At 41.9% G+C, this 27802-nt stretch overlaps 3 protein-coding genes across 3 annotated transcripts; 2 read left to right on the plus strand and 1 right to left on the minus strand.

The window, feature by feature from the left end:
- Positions 1-15628: 15628 nt before the first annotated feature.
- LOC308134112 (uncharacterized protein) lies at positions 15629-21312 on the plus strand (the record flags this gene model as incomplete). Its single annotated transcript, XM_080501742.1, has 7 exons — positions 15629-15777; positions 18436-18586; positions 19037-19180; positions 19335-19463; positions 19558-19806; positions 20084-20209; positions 21085-21312. 7 exons carry the CDS (start codon positions 15629-15631, stop codon positions 21310-21312), a joined length of 1176 nt encoding a protein of 391 aa, XP_080357868.1.
- Positions 21313-23871: 2559 nt separating this feature from the next.
- On the plus strand, positions 23872-25327 carry LOC308134113 (putative alpha-ketoglutarate-dependent hypophosphite dioxygenase; the record flags this gene model as incomplete). Its single annotated transcript, XM_080501743.1, has 6 exons — positions 23872-23989; positions 24253-24502; positions 24583-24674; positions 24819-24958; positions 25045-25149; positions 25232-25327. The coding sequence occupies 6 exons, from the start codon at positions 23872-23874 to the stop codon at positions 25325-25327; spliced, it is 801 nt and encodes a 266-aa protein (XP_080357869.1).
- Positions 25328-26701: 1374 nt separating this feature from the next.
- LOC308134912 (glutamine amidotransferase-like class 1 domain-containing protein 3, mitochondrial) lies at positions 26702-27782 on the minus strand. Its single transcript, XM_080502760.1, has 4 exons — positions 27672-27782; positions 27371-27542; positions 27087-27288; positions 26702-27007 (listed from the first exon to the last, which is right to left on the minus strand). Coding segments are annotated over exons 1-3 (282 nt in total). The 5' UTR covers positions 27780-27782; the 3' UTR covers positions 26702-27007; positions 27087-27286.
- Positions 27783-27802: the final 20 nt, after the last annotated feature.

The following is a 27802-nucleotide window of genomic DNA, read 5'->3' on the forward strand; positions in this document are numbered from 1 at the left end:
TGTGTGTGTTGTGTAGCCTCATACTTCAAACTTTTCAATACTTTCCCTGCTCAAAGAAAGCTGCTTGGGAAAAGTTACTGTTCCATGAAAGACACTGACATTTTCTATCGCTCATTTTTTATGAGCTACGGGGATACAGTGGAAGTGAGACAGAGTTCACCCATTGAAGAGATATTACCTCATCTTTATGATTGTGTGAGGCGCTTTCAAACCGAGATGGGCTTGAGCAGTCAGCAGAGTCAGCATTGCTGCCTGGCTAAAAAGTTGTACGCATCTAAAATGAATGTATATTCGATATGGCGACTCATATTTCAGAAGAGATGTCATTTAAAAGTCGGAGACATCGGATTGAACAGAAAGTCGGGATTAATTAGATCCTGCTCTGATGTTAGGACACAGCTTGGGAAGTGTATTGATCTTCTTGCACCACACTTCCTCCTGAATAACTGTTTCATCGCGTTGTCTGTGTCTCTATCATGACGGCCTGGGTCAGAGTGCACATGGCCGCACAGGCTAAGCAGGCAGGTTGTTATGGCTGGAGATGAGGTGAATCAATGTGTCAGCACTTCTTTGATGCAGGGCCTGTTTCCCTATAGGGCGTCTTTGGTTGATTAAACACATCGACTGGCCTGTCAGCAGGCTGGAGGGATGGCCCACTGCAGCACTGTCCGCCACGGCTTCTCCACCGACTCTGAGAGCTCTGAAGCTGGGGGCGAAAACGTAAACACACACCTTGATGTAAGGTGATGTCAGCACCATACATTTGCTCACGTAAAGAAGCAGGTCTTCATCCCGTCTTTTGTCCTTCATGTCGGTGTGGTGCAATATTACTGAAGGGAAACTTTTTTCTTTGGGCTTTCAGTTCTTCCTCACTTCACAGTCTTCTGCAAGGCCTAAGTAAAAATGCACGATCCGTGGCTGCAGCAGTCCGAATTTGAATGCTCAATAGCTAGTCGTATTCCATAATTGCTTCAGCCTTCTCTTTGTCTATTACTGGATAAATCCTTTCAGACCTCAGCCTCTCTTTCTCCCTCTTCATTCCCACACTCTCTCTCTCGCTCTCTCTAGCTCGTTCAGTCTTTTCGAGGGTGAGCTCATGCGATGGTATCGAAGACTGGCTGCCTCCGCCGCATCTATTGGCTGATTTTGCACTTTTCCCCACAAGTCTAATCCAGCTAATGATCCGGGGATTTCATATTTATTAGGCTGCATACTATAATTCATCATTTCCCCGCTCCCACATAAATAGTCATATTGGCTTTGAGTAAATGAGAAAAAGGCGACGACAGAACTAACTGGAACCCGAGAGGGTTAATACCCACACCAGATACAACAAGGCTGTGATTCTTCTGGGAAACTAAAGTGAGTTTTCTTCAAAACTGTCCTTGCAATGAAGATGGATTTACACTAAATGGCTGTTTTATGTATTTTCTTGCACATGACTCGCTGGAGGGTGTTATTGATTGAGCTCATCTGGGCCCATCGGATAGGTTAAGTGCAAGTCAACCTCAGGGTTGTTAGTGGTTTGTTTTTGTATTTTAAAGAGGCACTCTGGCAATTTTAAAGGAAATGAAATCATCACACAGACCCCTGATCCCCATGAGGAAGCAGCCATTGTATGCCCTCAGGAAGACTTATGCCATGCACTTAAATAAACAAATAAATAAATAAAATGTATTTTGACTGACAGAGCAAAGCAGAAAAGAAGCTTATAAATTGTAAAAGATGCAAAAGAAATTTAACAATTAAAACCCATGGCAACACAAACACTATTCAAGCCACGTAGCCAAATGTTATGTGTGTTTATGTGATACCAGTTTTTCAAAGATTAATAAACCCCAAAAGTGCATTGTGATGTGCAAAAAGAAAGAAAGATAAACTCAAGCCCTGTGGAGAGAAAAAAAAAAAAAAAAACACATAAATGTTGCAACGAGTCTCAAGTGCCTGGTCAGGATGAACAAAGTGGTGGATTCAGTGTTTTCGCAGCTCAACCCAAATGAAGTGAACCATTATGAGAGCCTGAACAAACGAGCGTTGCATTGCACCGCTATGAAACTCGTCTCTGTGGCTGTGGCAGCTGTATAGATGTGAAGGCTCAGTTTTAATGGTTTGTTTTCTCCTACAAGTTTCCACTCATAGTTGATAACCGAAACAACAATAAACCCCCTGCAGCCCCCAACATTTATTTCTAGCATTAATTGTTCTTCTTTTTGTACAAATTGTTGATCCTCCGTGAGCAGAATGATCTACGTGGAGAGTTTAAAGAGCACTTTCTGCTGTCATATCCTCAAGGAAGAAAGTTTCATTTGAAGAAATGGACAAATAAATAACGTTTTTTGGCATCATGTGTAGTTTGAAAGTGACCTCGGTCCAATTTTCAATTTTCTGAAGTACTGTGAAAAATTGAAGTGTGTCTGGTATCCAGCTCAAATGTACTTACAACCAACTTTTAGCAATGTCTTGTGTCCTGCCATCCAATGTGGGAAAAGAAACGTGTGTTTATGAAATACATAGTACATAGATTTTCATTGACCAATTGAGACTTTAATCCATCCATCAATTGTTTGCATACTTCATGGAATGAAATATATTAGGATAGTGTGTACATAACACTGTCAGAACATTTTTATTGTATTTCTAAAAGAAATATTCAGTAATTTACATCCTTTTTTTTATAATAAATCCTGTTTTCAATTGTCAATAGTAATTACTTAAACACCACCATTATACAGCTTGGTCAACATTTCTTTTAGGCTTTGCAATTGTTTGTTTGTTCGGCAAAGTAAATATTAACAAAGGTAAAGAATACAAAAAGTACTTCTCACATCTGTCGGTTGTCACAAATAGATCTGCCAATTTATAGTGACCTATAAATTAAAACTTCCTTTTTTAAATGACACCTTTGACAGCTATATTGCCTAGATTTGTACTCCCATACATCATGTTTTACTCTTCGACGTGTTCAATTTTTTTATTAGAGCTTGACAATAAATCACATTCTAGAAGGAAAAAGTGAAGTTAAAACCAACATTTGTTTTATTCAAATAGAAATATTGAGAATGTAAATCTTATGAAGTAAAATTAATTGATGGAAAAATGTTCTGCAAATGTATAAATAATTGTTCATACTTATATATTATTAAAAGGCTCCCATTAGCACACCTTTATTAATGATTTTTATCCTAACAACTAAATCTCTTACTGAGGTATTCATTAGGACGTCTGGCATCAAGCAAATGTTTCGGCTCAGCGTGAGACTAAATACATGCTGCATGTAATCTTAGAGTCAATAGTGTGAATTTCACTCTCAATGCTTTAGAGCATGCAGCTTTGCTTGCTGTGGTTTTTCAAATCCATTAATTTGGTGTGTTTTGTTTGGTGTGGGTGACGTACATTTAATCACTGTGAGAGAAATGTAGATTGTATATCCCCCTGAGATTTAAAAAAATTTAAATAAATCATTGTAGACCAGTGGGGTCACACCCTTGAGTATAAGTATGTCCCCCCAGATCCATGAAATATATTAATTATATTCTTTATTTATTTTAGCCATGTTTTCAGTATTTTCTCTGATTGCCATTACCTTTTTTTTTTTTTTTTTTTCACTTTCTCTCTCATTGCATATCCAAGGTTGACGCTCACAGCATTCACATGTACATGATTAAGCACCCACAAACACACAGTAGATTACAGATGGATTTGATATAGTGTTTGCTTTCATTTGGGTCCAATGTTAATTGACCCCATTGATTCTGTCAGGCTGATCCAGAGCCTATGGACTCAGTGCCACTCCGCCCCCTCCAGCTCATATTTCCGCCTCAGTTCATATTGCTGGCACCAACAGTCACGAATAAATAGAATTTCACAAAAAGAAAAAGGCAGAATACAAATACCTATTTCACAGGTGATGGAACTCCTATTTACTTTACTTCAGCCACATAATGACCTCATACTGTATGAAAATAAATAAAAATAGGAGGTTCTGCTGCTTCAGCAACTTTTGCATGCTGTGTGCTCATTCATACGACTGAGCAAATGTAAGGCAATAACAGGCCGGCCAGGAAATATGGCACATCACATGTGTTAAACTGAGACTCCTGCGGAAGCAGCTGCAGCAGAGCCACAGAGTTATGAGGTAGCGTATTGTCAGGCCCCATATGATGTCTGCAGGTGAAAATCAATACTTGGCTAATAAGGTCACAATAAAGGCCCGCATGATCAATGTGTCTCTGATTAGATCTGCTCTTTGAGTTTGGGACAAACTTTACAATTACACAGATAATAGAATCTGCATGAAGCCTTTTGTGTGTCTATGAAGCATAGATAAACTATATAGGTAAACTATATAGTAGAATAGTATAGCACCTGAAGAGTTTATGAGGTAAAAATGCAGCCTCTGGTGCAGTAATTCTACATTACCCAAAAAATCTATTTTGGTTGATTTTTCTTCTCTTTTTTTTTTCTGCTAGCATCCTTCCGGGTATCCTGATACTTTACGTGCTCCACACAAGCCTCTCGTCTCTCCTCAATTCCTCTCTCTAGATCTGTCAGCACGCAGATTAGGCTGCAGGAAGACGCAGAAAATGAAATCTTTTGAATGCAGCCGGCTGTGATATTTCATACTCCTGCAGCACTCACACCTATGTGTGCACACACACACACACACACACACACACACACACACACACACACACACACACACACACACACACACACACACACACACACACACACACACACACACACACACACACACACACACACACAGGTTTTAGTGCGCCTGTGGGCCCTTCTGCCTCTTCTCCTGTGAATCAGAGTGTTCGGCAGAACCCCTTCACCACCATTTCTAATTAAAAGAGAAAAGATCCAGGCAGTGTTTCACTATTATTCGCCACATCACACTTTGCCATTGTGATTCACAGGGTAAGCAGCCAGAGAACACTCTGCTGCCCTATCTTTTTGTCACCTGTCATAATTTCAGCAGCTGATAAATAGGGGTCATAGCCGCCCGGCGGAGGTCTAGGCCAAATATGCAGATTGTTCGGCTCTTGTCCTTCTGTTCTGTTACAAGAGTAAACAAAAAGGACAGAGTAAGGACAAACTAATGTGACGAGAGCAGAATGAAATTCACAAAGAAAAAGTAGAAGGGAAAAAAACATTTGAAACTGGGATGGAGATCTACTGCAGATTACATGAGAAGATAAAGATGGAGCTGGCCGGACTGCAGACTTAAATGGACTAGATTAGATTCACTCCCCAACAATATAATCTCGACAAGTGAAGCAGGGCTTTGATATATTGTGTCACGGCCGGCAGAGTGGAGCCTTGTCTCTAATGAGCTCACCCATGTTGAAGAGTAAAGTAGGATGACATTAATTCTTAATCGGAGCATTAAAAGCTTAGTTAATGGAGAATAGTGAGCGTTTGTGATTAACTGTCCAAATTAATAGCAAATGTCACATAAAGACTTGCTGAACTTGGGATGTCTGTAATTCTGCTTGGCAGAACTGATGCAGTGAGAAAGATTCTGAATCTGAAACTCGATAGACTGCAACTGCTCAAAGTCTACTTCTCTGGACTTTCCAGTTTCTCTGTGGCGATTGTGACTCAGCTCCGAACCAAATAGTCTGTTAATAAAAGGAACTCATATCTGCTTTTTATGTTTCATGACAATTTGTTAGGCCCTCTATGGATTATTCCACATTGTTCTAGTGAATATGTACAACTTCATGACAACGTGTCCATGCATTTCACCCCACCAACCACAATGCAGTTGCGGTTGACTGAAGAAACACAATTCTAGTCCATTATAAGAGCTGAATTGGTATTCTATAACAAATTGTAACTTGTGAGTCTTTTCATAAATTCCAGGTTCTTTTTAAAAGTCTAAAAGATTAAACTCTGTTATATTACTGATATTTAAAATAACTGGAATTTCTCCTCTTCATTGTAATCTGATGCCACCTGCGATGACATCAGTGGAGGCAATCACTATGTTGGGATCTGCAGGACCACAGAAAGTTGCTTCATTTCTGGGGAGAGACAATATTCATTTGTCATGAGACGCAGTCATGACATGAATTCTGACCCAGGAATGTGATGGCCTTTCACATCTAGAGTGGGGAAGGGGGGACATTCTCCAGGGCCTCCCCCCCCCCCCCCTTTCTGCTCAAGACTCTTCCCCCATGCATTCAGCCAGTCACTGATTGGTTGAAGCTCTCAGGCTTCGACACCTCTGAAGTCACACGTGGACAAAAGGCTTTCACCCAGCCTCCATTCTTTCTTAGAGGAGACTCTTGCAAAAAAAAAAAGACACTCTTGCAAAAGCAAACTCCAAGGAGGTGGGTTGCTGGAGAGCAGCTCATCCAGTGTTAGCACACAGCTAACACGAGAGGCCGGCAACCAGAGGCCTCCACTCCTCAACTCATCTGCTGACCCACCACGAGGGTCAGACCTTCCCCTGATCCAGAGACCAGCACCCAGAGTCTGCTCTCCAGGGAAACCAACCGGTTCCTCCAGGACGGGACCAGGGACCCTCACAGAACTTCTTTGTGTTTTTCCTGAACAAGCAGGAAAGCCATCACAGGTCTGAGCGATCAGCTCCTCAGTCTGAACAAAGGGACAGCCAGGCGCTGCAAAGAAGGACAGCTCCTGAAACACCAACTCCACCTTCTTCTTCTCAGCCTGCAGAACCAGCAACCACAGTTAGCAGGAGGTGCTAACTACAGGAGAAGGCACCAGCTTCCCTCCAGCACGACAACTGAACTCTTCCAAGGAAGTGGTAACAACTGGACATTACCTGAGATTAGTTAAACTTGATGCTATGCATAGAACTGTTTAACTTTCATGAAGATGTGTTGATTCTGTTACAGTGATCGCGTTCTGTTGATGTTGATATTAGGCACCGTTATCAACTTGTAAACCACTGTTAGCTCTGCCACAGACACAGGGTCTGCATGCTAATCCGCTTTACTAACTTGTTAACTCGCAATCCTACACATATCACATCAAAGACAACATCACACAGTAACTGAACACCATCTGACGACTCCTGACGTTTTACAAGACAAATCGCATTCACATCAACTCATTCTAGAAATGGTCCCTTAGCAGAGACACACAGAAGCAGATGCTGTGGCTAGCTTCTATTGTTCTTTTGCTATCAGCACATGGCCGAGCTGTAAAGGACAGACCTCCTGTTCTCTGACAACCTCCATTTGGAATGTAGTTTCTTGTGATCCGCCATCTTGTTTTGTAGTTCCATCACACGTCACACACACACACTCCCTCCAACTCTCTCTCTCTCTTTCTCTCTCCACACACACACACACATGCACCTACACACACCCAGCTGTATATAGGTAGTTAGAATCTGTGTTTTATTTGTTTTCATTGTTAATAAATATATTTTTGGAATCATACTTGCTGTTTTATTAATGAGCACAAAGGTGAATGAAATGTCGACCTCTTCTGTGTTAAGAACTCCAAAATCCTTCAACCTTTACTGTTAATTCTGGTAATTGTAATTAATTTAACTATTAATTCAAATTCCTGATTAACTGTTTAGTATATCTTATGAGACTGATATAACTGAATTGGCTATCATTTCCTGTTACGACAGGTGGTGCTCCGAGGTATCTGATACAGATCAGATTAAATTTCAACATTATTAATAACTATCTTTGATAATTATTAATCATTATTGATAGCCAACCAAAACATAAATAGTGATCCATATGAGGACATAATGGTCCCAACATAATGGTGCCCCGTGTGAGGCATAGCAAAGTCGACTTTCATTCATATTTGTGCAATATTAATATCAGCATACACTTTGGTACAAACCAAAAAATCTCTGATTCCGGTGTGAAATCTCCCAAAGCTTTCACATCCACCATTGTCTTCCTGCTACCGCAGTAGACATCCAGCCGTACTCACAAAAGTACGACGTGGTGAAAATTGTTTTATTCACAGCTGAATCAAAATTGAGAGACAGTGTGTGAGTAAATAAGCCCTTTGAGTTACACTGGAGTTGCTGCTCCAGCTGATGTCTCCAAGTTACTGCCCTGCAGTGAAACATTAGCATTCGAATGACACCCATTCAATGCAACTAGAAGCAAAGTTGGTGATTCCATTGTCCTGAAACTTATCACATCAGTGCCACCGGCCGTGTGATACTTGAAGAGTGAGTGAGAATCAGCTGATACTGCCAACGCATATCAGCATAAGAGCATTTTAGCCACAGTGACCAAAAGCACTGTGAAGTTTTTACCTCGCTGTTATTCCCAAATTCCAGCTTGAGTTAAAGTTAAAACTTTTCCTGACTGATACTGCCATGCATTTTAGTTAGTGTATGTTTTAACCCTGGTACGCATTTACAATCGTAAATTCCTACCTGATCTTATCTGTGTGTGTGAAGCCCTCTCTCCACAGGGAGTCCCCCTCACCACACAGAGAAGAACAATCCTTTGATCAGGCTAACCACAGGAACATTTTATGGTGTCTGCTAGACAACTCCATAAACACACATTTAAGTTTTCAAACGATAACTTAATCTTAGCCTCATCATCAGCATCCCTTTTGAAACAATGGAAATCCATAATTTGGATGAGTTGATCGCTTCAATTGCAAAAAGCTTGAAACCTGGTTTCACGGAACTCATTGGCAGATTGAGTCTGGCTGAATGCAATGAAGAGATAATCTCTCTAATTAATGGTTCTGGTAATGCACAGACTGCATCCCATGGTTCATTGTTGAGATGTTTGCTTCTAATCTTTCATAGGCAAACCACCCTCGCCTGTAAAGTTAAAGCAGACTTGGAAAAGGAAGTAGAACTTTTAAAAGTGCAAAATGCTTCTCTCCTCCATGAAGCTGGAACGGCGAGTAGAAAAGCATTACACTACTTAAAAGATCTACATGCAGCAGAGTCAGAACTCTGCTCACAAAGAGAAGAACTGTTCAGGCTTAGATCAGAGAATCTAACCCCAGTCAGATCTTCCAGCCAATGTGACTCTGGTTTTTCAGATTCATCCTCTGCGGAAGAGGAGCAGGGATCCCCACAGACGGTGCAATCTGTCCCAACCGAGTCAATGTCTTTGGGACTCCAGTCATTTGCAACCTGTCTGTCAACAGACAGAGACAACAATGACTTGACTTCCCAGTTTTCCGACTCAGATTTTGAGGAGACAGTAAGATTATCTTCCAGATTCTCTGATCAAAGTCCCTCTCATCCATCTTGTGACTCCCAGGTCAACAGGAGAAGGGGGGTCAGCTGCTTCACAGCTCCCCCCGACACACCTCCCAGACCTGAGGTATGTGAGCCAAGCCATACCTTTTCAAATGCTAATTTGGTCCTGTCTTTATCAGAGAGGAAATCCAAGTTCCCTCGCTTTAAAGAGCTGACATTTTTAGCAGAAGACATGCCAATATTTGATCCAGACAACTCTGATCAACATATTGAGGATTATTTGAGAGAGTTAGACACTCATCTAGTTGATCTTCCACACGCCACCGACAGGGAAAGGATTCTCTTTTTGCGGAAAACCAGCTCACGAGCGGTCCATAAGTTTATCCAAACACAACCTCCCAGTGTGCAAGACAACTACACTCAGCTTCGCCAAGCGATGACGGAAGAATTTTCTTCTGCCGTTGATGAAACTGACTGTATAGTTGGAGCTCTCCAAATTAAACATTCACGTCTTGAAAATCCCAGGGATTTTTATCAACGTTTGAGACACACGTACTTTCAGGGTAGAAACACACCGGGCTTGGAAGAGAACCCAAAGTTCAAATCCATGTTCTTGCGTAACCTGCACCCTTCCATACGTGTTCACGTTGCACTCATGACACTTAAAGGTATTCCATCCATGCATGAACTCAGGAAGATCACACAAGCAGTCTGGGAAACTGCTGTCACTTCCAAAATCATCGCAAAACCATCTGAACCTGCCAGTTCCAATCCTACAGTGTCAAACAGATTTTCTCCCCCACACCCCTCTCACAACAGGTCGAGGGGGGGTGTGAAAAGACAGCAGGGAACCCAGAAGCGTAACCGCTGCATCCCACAGCTGCCTAGAGATGGCCATGCTCAGAACAGAAGCTGCAGAAGACCATACTGGGAGATTCTGACTCAAAACCAAGACGTGCACAGTGACCGGTCTGACAGCGACGCCCACTCTGACAGTTCTGACAGTTCCAGGCACAGTCAGGACTTCTCAGACAGGGACAACGCCTCCGACCGTCTCTCTGTCTCCCGCAACCAGGAGCGTTACCGCCCGGAGCCCCGAGCAAACCACAGACGCTCCAGGGCTCCTCATAGTCCATCCCTGCACCGACATCAACACAAATGCTAATCCAATGTAGCCACCTTGCTTCCTGCAGTTAGGCAGACTTGAGTTGTCAGCAGCAGCAGAAACTCCGTCCCTAAACAGTAATAGCAAGACACCCTGCTATTAACTTGGTAAGCCTAACTCCTGAGTGGACTCAAAACACCACTGTCCACTTAACAAGTACACTGGATTATATTTTGTGCACAACCTTGTCAGACACATATCTAGTTTGAAACACTAGTTAGGACTCATTATGACTTACACAGAGTCATATACTGTACATGCATTTCCATGCAGCTCTCATCAAGGTGACACCTCTTCTCCTTCTCACCTTAACCCATTCTAACTAACAACCCTGTGTCTCACTAACACCTAGTGGGAAACAAGTTAGTTATTTCACATCATGCCAGTGTCATTGTGGTTTATCTGAATTTTGTGCCATAACCTGAAGGATTGTTTTGTACTACTATTGCATAGCAGAGATAGATAGTACCAACAATGCCCAGTTGGTTACCAAATGTCCAGATGTTACCACATGGATGAACTGATGAAATGATGAATGAACTTTCTTTTCTGTGGACTGAACATGTGTGTCCTCAGAATCATACATCGAGTCTGCTTCTGAAGACACAGGGGGGATGTTGGGATCTGCAGGACCACAGAAAGTTGCTTCATTTCTGGGGAGAGACAATATTCATTTGTCATGAGACGCAGTCATGACATGAATTCTGACCCAGGAATGTGATGGCCTTTCACATCTAGAGTGGGGAAGGGGGGACATTCTCCAGGGCCTCCCCCCCCCCCCTTTCTGCTCAAGACTCTTCCCCCATGCATTCAGCCAGTCACTGATTGGTTGAAGCTCTCAGGCTTCGACACCTCTGAAGTCACACGTGGACAAAAGGCTTTCACCCAGCCTCCATTCTTTCTTAGAGGAGACTCTTGCAAAAAAAAAAAGACACTCTTGCAAAAGCAAACTCCAAGGAGGTGGGTTGCTGGAGAGCAGCTCATCCAGTGTTAGCACACAGCTAACACGAGAGGCCGGCAACCAGAGGCCTCCACTCCTCAACTCATCTGCTGACCCACCACGAGGGTCAGACCTTCCCCTGATCCAGAGACCAGCACCCAGAGTCTGCTCTCCAGGGAAACCAACCGGTTCCTCCAGGACGGGACCAGGGACCCTCACAGAACTTCTTTGTGTTTTTCCTGAACAAGCAGGAAAGCCATCACAGGTCTGAGCGATCAGCTCCTCAGTCTGAACAAAGGGACAGCCAGGCGCTGCAAAGAAGGACAGCTCCTGAAACACCAACTCCACCTTCTTCTTCTCAGCCTGCAGAACCAGCAACCACAGTTAGCAGGAGGTGCTAACTACAGGAGAAGGCACCAGCTTCCCTCCAGCACGACAACTGAACTCTTCCAAGGAAGTGGTAACAACTGGACATTACCTGAGATTAGTTAAACTTGATGCTATGCATAGAACTGTTTAACTTTCATGAAGATGTGTTGATTCTGTTACAGTGATCGCGTTCTGTTGATGTTGATATTAGGCACCGTTATCAACTTGTAAACCACTGTTAGCTCTGCCACAGACACAGGGTCTGCATGCTAATCCGCTTTACTAACTTGTTAACTCGCAATCCTACACATATCACATCAAAGACAACATCACACAGTAACTGAACACCATCTGACGACTCCTGACGTTTTACAAGACAAATCGCATTCACATCAACTCATTCTAGAAATGGTCCCTTAGCAGAGACACACAGAAGCAGATGCTGTGGCTAGCTTCTATTGTTCTTTTGCTATCAGCACATGGCCGAGCTGTAAAGGACAGACCTCCTGTTCTCTGACAACCTCCATTTGGAATGTAGTTTCTTGTGATCCGCCATCTTGTTTTGTAGTTCCATCACACGTCACACACACACACTCCCTCCAACTCTCTCTCTCTCTTTCTCTCTCCACACACACACACACATGCACCTACACACACCCAGCTGTATATAGGTAGTTAGAATCTGTGTTTTATTTGTTTTCATTGTTAATAAATATATTTTTGGAATCATACTTGCTGTTTTATTAATGAGCACAAAGGTGAATGAAATGTCGACCTCTTCTGTGTTAAGAACTCCAAAATCCTTCAACCTTTACTGTTAATTCTGGTAATTGTAATTAATTTAACTATTAATTCAAATTCCTGATTAACTGTTTAGTATATCTTATGAGACTGATATAACTGAATTGGCTATCATTTCCTGTTACGACAGGTGGTGCTCCGAGGTATCTGATACAGATCAGATTAAATTTCAACATTATTAATAACTATCTTTGATAATTATTAATCATTATTGATAGCCAACCAAAACATAAATAGTGATCCATATGAGGACATAATGGTCCCAACAACTATGTGCACCGTCCTTATCTCTGGCGTAGTCGCTGTGTGTACCTTTTGTCAGCCATCTTAAACTTCAATAAATATCATTTTTAGTTTGAATATACAGAAAAAAAATCCATCTCAATTGGGATGGACAGGTAAGATGATAGCACCTAAGACTCAATTGGGATGAGCAGGGTATCTTTCAATTGCAAGGTTGCAGGTTCAATACTCCATTTCATGGAGCTCATGTGTCATCAACAGTTCAGATGTTTGTTTAGCTTCGGGTTCTTCATGTGATTCTGTTGAATAAACCCTGTGCCTTGTGTATTTGTGCTGTATATACAATGAATGGTGATCAGAAAAAAAACTAACTTCTGAACTATGTTGGATATCATATTTCTATTCATGCCAATATACTGCCCAAGCTCTTTCTGAAGCCATAAAAAGCTTTATGCACATTACATATGCAGCAGTGCTCTCGAGGAAGCAAACACTTTGATGCTTTAGACTTCTCTTTTAAGGTCCTTTAGTTGTGAATTCATCAAACTTGTACATTCATAAGCCAGGTGTTCATTCTTCTACAGACCACGCACTCACAGGAAAAGGAATTTGGTTTCTAACTCTTCGACTGTTGCTGCTTGATTTTGTCTTGTGTGGTTGCATGATTTTGTGTGATCAGTACCGATGTACAATGGCACTGGCCTCTTAATAAATTCCCCTGTTTGCTTTCATTTTGGTGATGTCCTCCACTACAGAGTATTTGTGATGAAGTGCTGCGGGCGGCTGAGACGCCCCGGCCCTACGCAAGCACGAGAAAGCATGGACTTTAAACTACAGCTCTTTTACATGTGTAAACCTTTCTTTCTATATTAATGTCATCAAATGCAAAATATTAAGTATGCCAGCTGATATTTAATTAAAGAGCCTTTTATATTCCTGACAGCTCCTGCTCTATAACTGCTTCAGTCTGCATGCTAACACAATTTCATTCTTTGGAGAATACAAATGATTTATCCCTCAACTCTCTCTTGTGAATTCATTCTTTCTCACGTGATGAGTATGAACTTGATGGTTAATGTTTAAATTATATTTTAGTTGGCAATATGTCATGCATACAAAACTGTTTTGCAATATAGAATCGCCCTTTGAGGATTTGCTCTCAATATTTCATTGATTTGTTCGTCGGAGGATTTGTGCCGGTCCCATAGCAGCAGCGGCACTTATGCATGTTGTGTGTGTGTGTGTGTGTGTGTGTGTGTGTGTGTGTGTGTGTGTGTGTGTGTGTGTGTGTGTGTGTGTGTGTGTGTGTGTGTGTGTGTGTGTGTGTGTGTGTGTGTGTGAGAGTGAGTGAGTTAATGCTATAGCTTGCATGTTGAGTGCCCTGTGTGTCACCAACTTTCATTGTAAAACCGGGGGCAGGATAATGCATAAGGGAAGGATTTGCACTGATATGAAAGTGATGCACAAATATATTCCAGGGCCCATTTATCTGCTGAAATGTGGTGGTGCACATGTCATTGAACCTGCAGCACTCGCTCAGATTCACTCATTGACCCTGCTTGACTTGGTCAAGCTACTGCTGCTGAAAACTAAACATGCTGAAGCTTCAGTTACAGAGTTGATCTGGTGAGACTCGCAGAGGTAGCGAGTCTAATTTGTCCCAATCCATTTTTTTTTCTTCTTTTAAAACGAGGACATTTTCCTCTCAGGTAATGAAGAACTCACTTCAGACGCATTGCAGGGGCTGTAAACTGTCTCAGAACTGTCCACTTCTTAGTCCTCCTCGCTCTTTGGAGACACTCTCTATTCCTCTCCACGACCTCTTGTTAGACTAAAAATCAATCCCGTCTTGGAGTATCAGCCCATTTGTCCATGGCTTTGTCAGAGGCTCGGGTCAATAAAGGCACTGCATCACTTTTCCCTGGTTGGGCCTCCCAGCAAAGCCTCTGCTTGGCACAGCAATACTCTGACTGGCGTCCATGATAGATGGCACAGACATGTGAATGGAATCACTGGAGCAAGTCGGAGCCACTGGGCAGTGCCGACACATTGTGTTGCGTCTCCTGCGTTTATCTCATGTGAGCCACTGCTGTGCTGCCGCTGTGTCTTTGCAGTTTGGTTCCTGCTTCTCAGACGCTCTTCGGCACAAGTGGTCTTGAATTTCTTGGACGCAGTCGATGGAGGAAAGCGTGCCCCAAATGAGAATGGCAAATTAATTTCCTCAGTGTTAATAAAAGACAGCTTAGCCTGACTAAGAGGAACATAATTAACAAAAATCCTTTAATTTACTTGATTGTCCCTTGGATGAACATGTGATTTACTAATTAACCTGTTGCAACCCACTTCATTCAGTCCCAGTAATGAGCAGACTGGTGAACGCAATCAGCCTGACCCTATTATTATGAGTCATGAATAAATGTATGCATTGCCATTATTATCAATTACATGTCCCGCAATATACTGTATAATCATGCAGAAATTATGCATATCTATTCAGCTCTCCATGTATTGGCCTATTTTGGAATTGCTCATTTAAAAGTACAAGACAACAGCTCAGCTAACAGGAAACACTTCCCACAAACACATTATGCATCAGCATAGAGTTCATGATGTCGAGATGATGTCGAAGCAACACAGCATTTTGACTGAACATCGTGTGATCACACAGTTTGAGGAAGAACACATTATTCGACTAACTGCAGTGGGACAGGCCCTCTTTAACATAAAGCAGCAACAGCTCATCAGTGTCACTTCCTATTCTTCACGTCATGTGCCTCTTGGTTTCAGCGGCTTCCTCTTTTGTTACGTATCAATACTGACAGCTCTGTTTATTTTCTCTCGCCTGCACGGCCACGACTTCATAAAGAAGCTCTTTCTGTAGTTTTCTGAGAGATTTGATGAAGATTTAAGAATTTGGTCGGCAATGGACGGCGATCTGGTTTCTCTGTCCTCTTCTTTATCATCCTCATCAGCAGCAGAATTTTCAGCAGGAAAAGCAGAAAATTCAACACCACAAAGTGAAAGCAGCCTCCCTGCCAACCACGAGGAGCCCAAATCATCTGAAGGATTATGGTAGGTGTGCGTTACATTCTTACACTAGTACAGTAAATCAGCCACACATCATATCCAGGTGAAAGATGATCTGGTTCAATGTTTATACCCGGCGTCCACACTATAGTGTCGTGATTAGTATTCTTACCTCATGGCCAAAGGTCTCTGGTTTGAGACTTGTGTTTTGGAACCTTCCTGTTGTCTCCTACTATCCAAGATTACATATCTGAGGTTAACTCTTAACTCTGAATTACCTATGACTGAATGTGAGTGAGTGTGTGTGTGTGTGTGTGTGTGTATGTCAAGGGTGTACACTTTCTTTGCTCAGTGACTTACAGTTTGAAAAACTGACATCAAAAATGGATGTTCATAGCCGATTGGTCATCAATGGTTGTTGATAATATTTTGCATTGATCTAGATTAAGCCTTTATTCTGATAATTTATTCTGCTCATGTAGAAGAGCTTCATGTCAGTGATAAGAGGAATAAAGACTGACTGTGGAGTTTCCAGTGAGGTCATACATCTGTGGGCTTCAGTCTATTGTTTCACAACAGTGGTGGTTTTGTAAAAAGAAAAAAAAGAAGAAATACATGCTAATAAAATGTCATCATGATGTCAGGTTACGAAAGGAACATTTGCTTGCAATAGTTTGCGCTGTGATATTTGAGTGACTTATAATTCCTAATATGGGGACATTTCTTAAAATGCCCAGATTGCAATTGTGAAATCCCACAGCCTTTTCCATCAGGGGATTCAACTGTGGCCATCGATCACCTACACAGACAGACATTTCTGGAATGATATTTGTCAGGGTTTCCAGCGGCAAGAAGAAAAGATATTATCTGCTTCTTCGTCACACGCCATGACAGTAAATTACCATACTGCTGGAGAAAGCTGTGGCATTTCGCTGTCCTTCCAAGGCGGCGTTCAAATGAAAACTTTGTGAAACTGGGTCACAGAATGTATATCAACTGTTAAAACTGAAAGAGAAAAAGCTGCGGAGGGAGACATGGAGCATGGTCCCGACATGATGCCTGAATACACAGTGCTGACGTGCCAAGATGGGGCATTGGATTTGGGTCCTTATTGGCCACTAAAATTAGGCTCTTGTTTAATTTAGCTTCATTTCAGCTTTTCCCCTTGTCCCCAAACTGCAGAGCGGATTGTTATTTATGGATGATTCACCTATTAGTGGCCATAAACAGCCTGCACTAAAGCTTTTTCATTCCTAGTTGAACCCAGAGGGATGAGACATGGCCCGGAGTAAAGATTTAGACAAATCGTTTTGGAGGATCTGATATGGCTATGTGGGTTACACACAAATTACAGTGTGTGTTTTTGGTAAAATAAAAATATTTTTACTATGGAGAGTTGCTCTGGGATATTATATTTTATGAAAATGTCACCTTTTCAGAAAAAGGGAAACAGCCCTTGTTGGAGCTTTATCAACAGTGTTTAATTCACAGGAGTCTGAAAAGGTTTTCCTGAAAATATACAATAGTTAGACATTCTGGGAATTCCACTAACTACCTCTGGTGCTGAAACTATTATCTGATCAGATTGACGATTAGTTGGAATGAGCTGAAAAGATTGATGTCACTCATCTTTCAGGGTGACATCAATCCTCTCATTTTCACATGAAGGTGACTGAGCATGTCTTACAATGTTAAACCATTTCCACAACCTTGAGGAGACAATGTCTTTTCTCCTGTTTATAATTCAAAATCTATTAGACTTGACATCTTTTCAGAATTGAATTTTTTTAAAATGGAAAACAAATTCTGTGTTAATGTGGCATTAACTAGACTTACGTATTCCTTTTTTTTTTTTGCATTGCCATGACCCGTCAATGCTGCTCACTTGAATTGTGTAACTCGTATTTTCACACAGCAGGAGGACATTGTACATAAGTGGATGAAAGAATGTGTTTGCGGAGGAGTTCAGCCTTAAGGGGGATGAGAGGTGATCGCGGTTTGTGATTCTTTCTTGTACTCAGCCTGGCGAGGTTACTGCAGTCCAGCACTGTGTTTGTGTGAAGAAGCCCTGGGGGCTACAGGCAGAGCTGTGTGAGCAGAATCCCCCTGGGTCTCTCTCTGTCTCTCTCCTGCCTCCCTGTCAGCGGATTCTTTCAGACCTAACAACACAGCTAGTGGAATGGAAACTAGTTTGACTAATTAATCCTGCAAATGTTTCCCTTCCTTCAAGGAGTTCAATATTTGAATTTTTTTTTTTTGAAGCGATCTGACCACAGGCTCACAATACTCAGATGCATCAGATGGTAAACAGACTTTGACTGGCCTGTGTAGAGAAATGCATTACAATGAGTGTGGCTGCGTCTGCCTATCTGGAGTGCATAATGTGACTCTGTGTGTGTGTGTGTGTGTGTGTGTGTGTGTGTGTGTGTGTGTGTGTGTGTGTGTGTGTGTGTGTGTGTGTGTGTGTGTGTGTGTGTGTGTGTGTGTGTGTGTGTGTGGGTGGCCATAATAGCTCGTATTCGATTCTCTGTAAGTGCACTCTCTGCGAGTGGGTGTTCAAAAGTGCTCTGACAGTATTTTTCATTTACATGTATTTGATTATTGATGGAAATCTTCCTGTAATGTCCTTCATTATGAGTTTATTTATGGCACAGGTCCTCTCGGTATGTGAAAACTGCATCTGTGTTGGTTTTATTTGTGCAGGACGGAGAATGTGGGCCCGGTGGGCGACAGGCTGCTGTCCACAGAGGAGCAGGTCACCCTGATCACTGAGAGTCTGACAGTCACCTCCGATGATCAGGAGAAACTGCTGCTGCTCAATAAAAACACGGAGCTCCGTCGAGTCAACAAAGAGGTGAAACATCACATTGAATCGGTGCAGAATCGCCACAGGTCCACATTTTATTGCTGATGTTGGCAATTACAGTTTGTTCTCTCTGAAAACCAGGGGAGAACTGTGGGCGTTGTGCGAAAGCTACTGCAAAGCTGTGAAAGATGATTATTTAAGACACGTTTTCACAACCTTTGCAGTCCAATTTCAATTAGATGCTGCTTAATGAACAAGAAGGGGGGAGTGAGGATCGTTTCCTGAAACTGATGGAGATTCAATGACATGGAAAGAAAAGTGAAATATTTTTACCTCACAGGTGCCAAGATTGTTGTTGGGACTGACTGAGAATGATGCCACTTTTACTGCGGAGGAGGCCTTTGCAGTGATGATGATGATGATGATGATGATGATGATGATGATGATGATGATGATGATGATGATGATGATGATGGTGATGATGATGATGTGTCATAGCTGATGAAGCTGAATGAGGACTGGGACCAGGTGTACCGCAGCGCCACGTTGGGTTTGCAGCAGCGGCTGGAGGCTGTCGAGCTGGAGAACAATGCCATCAAACTGCTAAACAGCAGACTGCTCCTCAAAGTGAAACATCAACAGGTAAACACAGACACCTTCATCTTTCGAACACATACACAATGACGAGTTTCAAACACGATGTGTTTTGTTTTGTTTTGTTTTTTTTAATCTAACTGGTTTACATAAATAGCTGTTTAGGCTTGTGAGATGTTTACTGGTGTTTTTGTGACCGCAGAGTGCAAAGGATTATTATGAACAGGCGCTGATGCAAGAGTTGAAGAAGAACCAGGAGCTACAAGAGTATATTAGGTTGCTTGAAAACAGGATGCATCAACCGGAGAGAGACTGCACACCTGCCAAACAGGTACTCCTGCAAGCTGTCAGTGTGAAAACGCTTCACCTACATTGCAAGGCTCTCTGCTTTATGATTGAATTATCAGTCATTACTTTCTCCACAGGACAAGCATAGTGCTGTGGCACGCAGTCCTACACCGTGTCCCAGCAGCACGACTGCCGGAGGTCCCAACCTGTCACACAGCAACGTGTCTGGATACATCCCTCCAACCCCATTTCTCTCAGCTTCTTCCTGCCCAGAGGCAGGGTGGCAGGGAAAAGGCCAGAGCAGCAGTACCCCAGCGAGAGCACCGGGAGACTCCCAGCGAGAAGTTCAGGCTTTGAAAGAGCAGCTGGGGGCTCTGAGATGTCAGGTGGGCTCCTGTCTTCAGAATAGCATCAAAAGGGGGAAAAAAAAAAGGGAGAGAGAAACATGTTCCTGTCTGTAATTTGATGATTACAGAACTGATGTCAACCCACTGTTGCCAGGGAAAGATTTCCTTGGTGCTTAGACTTCAATGATATGGTGAACTGCGCCACCAAGTGGTAGCAGTGCTGCTCTGAAAACCCATACAAATATGCAGTATTTGCAGATAACGGTACATGGTTTTGCTATTGGCTCACTGCCATGTTGATGTCCTGTGTGAGCAGACAGAGATTTATGAGGCTGAATATCAGACGGAGCACAGCGACCACAAGCACACACAGCAGGAGAACCGACGGCTGAGGAAGAAGAGGGAGGAGATGCGCCAACAGGTGGCCCTACTGCACGAACAGGTAGTGCTTTTCAACATACCTCCACAGGTGGGCTGCACTGTGGTGTAGTGGCGAGCACATCTAGCTCATATCAAGACAATTATCCAATTGAGTTCAGGTTTGCGGGCCTTTACTTTGTGAATTGTCACAAATTGTCACCTCGAATTTCTTCGAATCCAAACATAAGATTTCGTTATTTGAATTTGCCTATAGATAAACTGGCATTAACTCTCTGTTATGAATTGGTGACTTGCCCTCATCCATAGTGAACTGGGATTAGCGCCAGTGGAATAAAAAAAAATCCAATATATGTCTTTTGAAATTGACCAAAAGCTGGACTGTCTATTCTCAAGCATCCATAGTGAATCCATCACCCGAGTAACTTTAAGCAAGGTCACAGACTCACATGTGTCATGTTAAGTAGTCATACGGCTTAAGAAGGTTTGTAGGAAGCGTACAAGTGGTATTTATTATAATAATCAAGATGCATCTTTATATAAAGCACTGCCACCACTGCTCCATGTACAACTTAACTATCTATATTTAATTCACATTTACGTCAAACAATGTTCAGAACTCTCCAATCCCTCCCTTCTTATCATGATTTGTTCTCACAAATATTGAGAATTCCTAACCCAACCTGACCTTGGCTTTGGCACAAATCACACTCTGATCTCAACTCAAGTGTTTCGACTAAAACAAGTGAACCCTTACATGTTTTTTTATTAGCAGTACACTGAATTCAAATGAGCCCTGAAGCCTGAATAAAAGAATACTTATTAAGGATTAAACAGCTTCTGGTGTAACACATTTGTTGTTCCCTGATTATTAAAGAATGTGTTGGGTCTTCATGCATTATTCTGATCCCACTGTGTGTTGTTCTGGTGTCGCTGCAGCTAAAGATTTATGAGGACGACTTCAGACGGGAGCGGTCTGACAAACAGATGCTGCAGAGACTGCTGCTGCAGAAAACGCCTCAGAACAAGGACCCGGTGCTCATCCACCGCTGCAATAACGAACAGCAGCTGCTAGAGGGAGACAGCAGGACACCGGGTGCAGAGCAAAGGAAACAACACCATCCACTCTGCCCCAAACACACCAACAGGGACAACGAGTCACACTGAGCCACTGAGTGTCGTCCTTCAAAACAAACGTCTTTAGAACTGAACGTGTATATTGACAGTTTGTTGTTTTTTTTTTTAATTCACAATGATATATGTAGTACAGGAGGCCTGTAAGTTCAAAATGAATCATGTTGGTTACATGTTGAACAACAGAGAATTGGCAAACCTGCTTTACTGAGAATTTATAAGACCTGAAGTAGGGTTGATCCTCCTTTTTCCCCGCAAATCTCAGTCAATGTGAATCATTACATATTTCCAAATCTTCAAACAGTAAAAAAAAAAAAACAGGGGCCCGCATTTGATATATATTTATGAATTTCAATATTTGTGTTTTATTTTGAAGGATGTAACACCGGTGAGATGTATGTTACTGCTGGATGATTAGTTCTTGGATGGGATGGAGGGGCACGCTTGATAAAATAGCAGAAGTTCTTCATTTTGTACAAAAGTGGTTGGCTACCACGGTTAATTATTTAATGAAGACTTTTCAATTTATCCAGTTACTTCAGTACGTATGGTCTTACATATTTGTTGTGACCTCCTCTGATCATTTACTCGGTTTATATTAAGTAGCACTTTTTGTAAATAAATATGTTCCTACGACAAATCATTATCAGTCTCACATTTATTTCATGTTGCATCCGGGCCATCCTTTTTATATATTTTTTTTTTTTTTAATCCAGATTTCATGAATGAACCATCAAACAGCACCCACAGCCGATGTCAGTTTAGTTAAATACATTGTGCAGTTATTTCTTGATACCCAAGTATTTTGAAGGATTTCACAGAGAATATTTCAACTCAACTGTTTTAGGAGCAGCAACAGAAAAGGCTTTGTCATCTCTATGCTTTCACTTCGACGTCCAGGCCTTCAGGAGCCGCTGATCAGACGAACCGAGGCACCGAGTGGAGGAAGTGAAACAGTTCACATACCTGCTATTACTAAATGTCTTTCAGAGTGAATTATTTTCGACCCGTGTTGACTTATTAAGTTTGTTCTAAAGTTATTCATTACATTCAAAGCCGTATTTTCTCAAATATACTGGTAAAGATCTTCAGTCGCAATTTCCTTATTGGCAGTGAGGATGAAGTTGTTGTGGAGCAAAAAGGAACAGTGTAATCTATGTTTGCTCTATTACAAGTGTGGTTGAGCTTGGAATGACAGAAAGTCAGATAAAGCCTCTGGACCAGGATGTCCTCCCAAAGTAAAGTTGCAAATTTCTGATAAGGAGATGTTTTCTCTGATACAAAAGTCTAACTTAACAAGATTTACTCTTTTCATTTCCTCATATCTGGCTTTCAGATAAAGTTAAATTAGTGACATGCATAATCACAAAACAAATATGCCTATGGTTGTTCAGGGATTTTACTCTGTAAATCTTTTTTTTTTTTTTTTTTTTTACATTAACTTACAGGCTGAAACTTTCTTTTTTTGCTAAAACACCCACTGGCAAGTGATTCATTATTTTCTTTAAATCACATTAACGTAAAGTGACAAAATAAATATAGGAGAGTCACCACACATTTCGGTTCACAATCAATAAGGTTAAAATGTTTATGCTATTTTTTGACTGCAGTGACAACAGTCCTCAATTTTTAGTCAGATTCCACAAAAGTAATTTGCATGACAAACTAATCTCTTTAATGATAAACATACAAATAGAAAAATTAAATCAGAATAATTGAAACACAATTCTTGAAGAACACAAGTAACAATGTTTTTAAAATACCCCAAACTGTCGCTGTAATAATAAGAAAACTCATGGTCCTCACTCAACCTTCACCCAGCTCCTCTCGCTCCCATTACACCGGCCATAAAAAAATCTTTGTCTTGTCATCAATCATCAGGTCGCGACTCTGAAATCCTGACAAGGAACCGGAAAGTTCAATACGAGGTTGATAACTGGGAAAGTCCATCATGTAAAGGGTCAAGTGTGACGCCATTGCTATTGAGACTGAAAATAGCACCTGTGAGTTCTTGTGTTACCAGAGTGTATGAAGTCTTTTGAACGGCGCCACACCTGCATTGAAGAACAATGCATGCATACTGGACTCGTGTGGGTTTTCCTCTCTCAGATTCTTTCATCGCATTACCTCGTCTGTGACGCAGTTACATTGCAAATTCTAAGATGCTGACATAGGAGGAGTTTCCAGACGGTGCTCTGCTCAGTGTATAAAATTTCTCCCCCAGAGGGCTTGAGACATATCTTAGGTTTGGACTCACAGAGGCCATCAGAAGACTGAACTCCAGGTATGGAAAGTGAGATGTGTTTAGTCAATGCTGACACTGATTTTAAGCCTTTTTCTATTCACAATAGGTGTGCAGTATTTACTTTTATGCCTCTTATACAGCCTCAAATTGTCCTGAAACCGAGATATAAAACATGACAGATCCTTGTATTAAATATTTCACCACATGCAAACTCAGTCGTCTCTGTCTGTTGGAAGATGTCCCACCACATCCATCACCCCATCAAACAATCTCTGCTGTGTATATTTTGGATTCAGAAAGCCGGAGGCGTCAGAAGAGAAACAGTCTAACAGATGATGACTGCATCCATGGCTGCACTGCAGGAGAGCTACAAGCAGCAGGGTTTCCTCTCAGGCCTTCCTGTGCTGAATGAGATGGAGCTGAGGGAGGTCAGGCATGCCTTTTCTGCACTGGAGGAGGAATTTGGTAAGTCGCTGGCAGGGGTTTGGACATGACGAGGAAAATGAAGTGAAAAACCTGTCATCGGAGGGAGCGACGGTGGAGAACTGTTAAGAGTTTCAGAACCTGTACGTCTTGTGACATGGATTTGTTCATAAACACTTGTTTTATTCCAGGTCCTCTTTTTATTTCTGAAAAGATATGATAAGGTACAATAGTCTTGCACTCCCAGTCAGAGAATGACTGCATAATTGTGTGCATTTTTTTATTTATTTTTTCGGCATTTCCAGGTGAAGCCTACTGTCAGTACAGCCTTCATAATGTTCACCTTCAGTATCCATGGGTGCTGGACCTGACCAAACACCCACACATCCTGCAGGCGGTCAAAGCCATCCTGGGCCCTGATGTTGTCCTGCTGGACTCCCGCTTCATCTGTAAATACCCGATACTGCAGCCAGGGAACGTCCAGGAAAACAGAGACCAGCTCAAACCAGATGGAGGAGACAGTCTTCCATATGTCGCCTGGCACCAGGATATGAGGTAAATCTTACTTTCTGAGAGACACAGGGTTGTTTTGTTTTGATTTATCTTGTTTGACTTGATTGTTTTTTTACTCATAGGTATTGGGGAATTTCTGGTGGGCCAGTTCTGTCTGTGTGGCTGGCTCTGGATGACTCCCTCCCAGACAATGGAGCCCTTCAGGTCATCCCAGGTAACCAAGAGGGTTCTATCTAGTTCAATCTTAATGCTACACTCTGCAACCTTCCTTCACTGAGTAAATCATTTGACTCGTGATTTGTTGAATGAAGCCCCATGTAATGCATTTTATGTGCACTTAATGAAATTAACCCCACAGGTAGCCACTGTTCTGGCATGCTTCCCCATCGACCGGCCGTTCGCTCTGGAAACATGCTGTCAGTCAACCAAGAGATCCCAGAGGAGCTGGTGCCGGTGGGAAAATCTGAGTTTTGCACTCTGTTAGCTGGACAGATGTCGGTGAGCTTGTCCTCTCAGTTTAATGTGTTGTCATAAGGGGGACTGTGGTCAGTTGAAGAAGAACAAACTTCAAATTGCTTTGATAGATTCATGATGGACTCCTTGTGCACGCAAGTGACGCCAACACATCACAGAAGAGGCGTTGTGGCTTCGTGATCCGCTACGTTCCCACCTGTGCTTACCCCACACAGGTAAGGCAGATCTTTTCCATGTGTGACTTCTCATGTTTGAGCTCAGACCTGCACTTGGATTAAACTTCTTTCGTTTGTTTAGGATCCTGATCGGCCCCGGAAGTTTACTGCAACACTGCTGGCATGTGGAACGGACCACTTCAATCACTTCTCTGACAAACTTGTCAATCTTTATTAGAGCTTCTAGCTTACAGAAACGGTTCTTTTTATCATTCTGGGGATGTTTTGGACTGTTTTTTGTAATTATACTCAATAAAATGTATCTCAAAAATATGTTATGTTTGGAAAATAACTCAGCTGTTAAATGATTGTGAATCATTGAAATGTTGCAACAAACTGTAAACATTTAGATGGACTGGCTCACTGAACTATAAATAAATACAGCTATTAGATCATATTTGTGTATTGATTCATGTCCTTCTTTGCTCTTTCTCAATACCAAGTCTCAATACCATTTTTTCTAACTGCCTTTTTAGTGTTTTGGCATATTTGTCTTCATATAATATTGAACGTTTGAACATAAAAATAACACAAAAAGAATTCCTGCAATCGAGATTAAGTAAAATGCATTATCTTTAATACAAATAAATCAGCTATACCCCAATTGTTGAGGTTCCATAAACCGAATCCAACATTGCAGATAATGTGATGTTCAGGAGAAACACAAAACACACCAGACTGTCGTAAATCCCCACAAAGCCTCACTTTATGAAAGTGTCGCTTCTTACCCTGAGCGCTGCACCATTTCCATCTTTTCCCTGATACTTAAAAGTGCTTTCCTCAGGGCTGTAGAGACACTTGATGTTCTCTCTCAAAAAATCTTTTTTTTTGGGGGGGGGGGGCGGCGGCTAGGAACTGTTCGTTCTATTTTCTCGCAACAAAACAGGGAGTAAAAGTTGAAATAGTCCCCCTAGCAGAGTGTCTTTGCAGGCACACAGTCGTTGAACCTTAGCTGATGTAGTTCAAACTTTACTGGTGGAACAAGTGAAATTATAATTATTACTGCTCCATTATAATTGTTTTATGAGGTACACTTTGTTTTTCCAAATGTTTCAGTCAGAGTTTACGTGGATTGTAGAAAATGTTCCATAATTGTGGAATTCATGGCCCCTGCCTAAAAACACAATTAAAAGGTTATTAAACCATACATTGGTCCGCACAACCTGTAAATTCTAACATAAACTGTTTGCTGGATTGTTAAATGAGCGGTCTGACTGCTTCTATGCTGGTTGAAAATGTGAAGCTTTTGCTTTTGCTTAGTCTCAGTCACCCAATTTATGTTTCATATAACTGTTTCACAAAGATAACAGTTCCTCAGATTTGTGAAAGCTTCTTCATTGACTGGTGAAATGGCTCCAAAATGTATGGAAGTCGAGTTTCCTTCATGAAACAATTATGTATTTCAGAATAAAATTATTACGTGTTTCAATATTTTCCCCAGTTGGAGAGAATTTCTCCATGTTCATCACTGAAACAATCTCCTCCATGTTGATCATCATATTTTGTGGTTTTTAAAAAAAAAGAGAGAGAGAGAGAGAATTGTAACGTAGAGGGTATGTTTATTGAGTACATGAATCACATGAAGCTTAAGTTCAGAAAAAAAAGCAAGACATGTACATATTTTGTGTAAGTGAACAAATACTAACACTCAATATGAAATTCAACTCAAGCCAGTTTTAGTGTCTCTTGAACCATGACGCCTATCCCATCAAAAACTTTATGAATTGGCGCGTTGCACATGAAGGCACAGGTGGTGACGATTTAATTTTTGACATCAGTGTGAGCCTCCTCTACTTCTTTGTTCACATGCCTGCAGCCCATCTCCTTGATGATCCCTGTTGACTCCGCATACGGCCACCTGGGGACGGAAAAACAATACTATTGAACCGATCGAATGGTTTTGTACATTCAAACAACTGATCAAATGGGTCACACACATTTCACACTGTTTGTCGTGCCCCATGGTGACCTCACAGCCAGGCACGAGTTTAGCAGCCAGGATGGGAGCGATGCAGCACATCCCCAGCGGCTTCCCAGCGCGGTGGAAGGCCTTGATGAGCTTCTCTACTTGTGGATGGATGGCGAAGTCTTTATTCTTCACGGCCCAGTCACTCAGATTTTTGCCCACGCCGAATCCTCCTGAAGGAACACGACTGGATTTATGTATTTTAATGTCACAAAAGCCTAGGTGTTAAAACCAACAGATATTTGATGGTTTCACATGGAAGGATGACGGCGTCAAACTGGGTGTCGTCCAGCTTGGCCACATCAGTGACCTCGCCCCGGGCGATACGAGCGCTTTCCTGTAGGATGTTTCTCTTCTCCTCTGTCGGCTTCCCGTCGCAGTGATTTACCACATGCATCTGATCTGCATCTGGAGCAAACATCTGCACCTGAAATCAAACATTACCATATTGTGTATATTTTATGTTAGTCAATGCTGATTTCTCAGTGTCAGTGTGTTGATGGATGGATGATGGATGGATGGATGGATGGATGTTTACATCTTTTCTCTTCCTTACTTTAGCTCCAGCACGACTCAGATGGACGAGGATGGCCGAGGCCTCGTTGACCTCGGTGCCGTCATAGACACCGCAGCCTGACAGAATGACTGCAACTCGCTTTGCCATGCCTCTCTTAAAACCAAATGCAC

Source organism: Blennius ocellaris (assembly GCF_963422515.1).
Source record: "Blennius ocellaris genome assembly, chromosome: 9".
NCBI lineage: Eukaryota > Metazoa > Chordata > Actinopteri > Blenniiformes > Blenniidae > Blennius > Blennius ocellaris.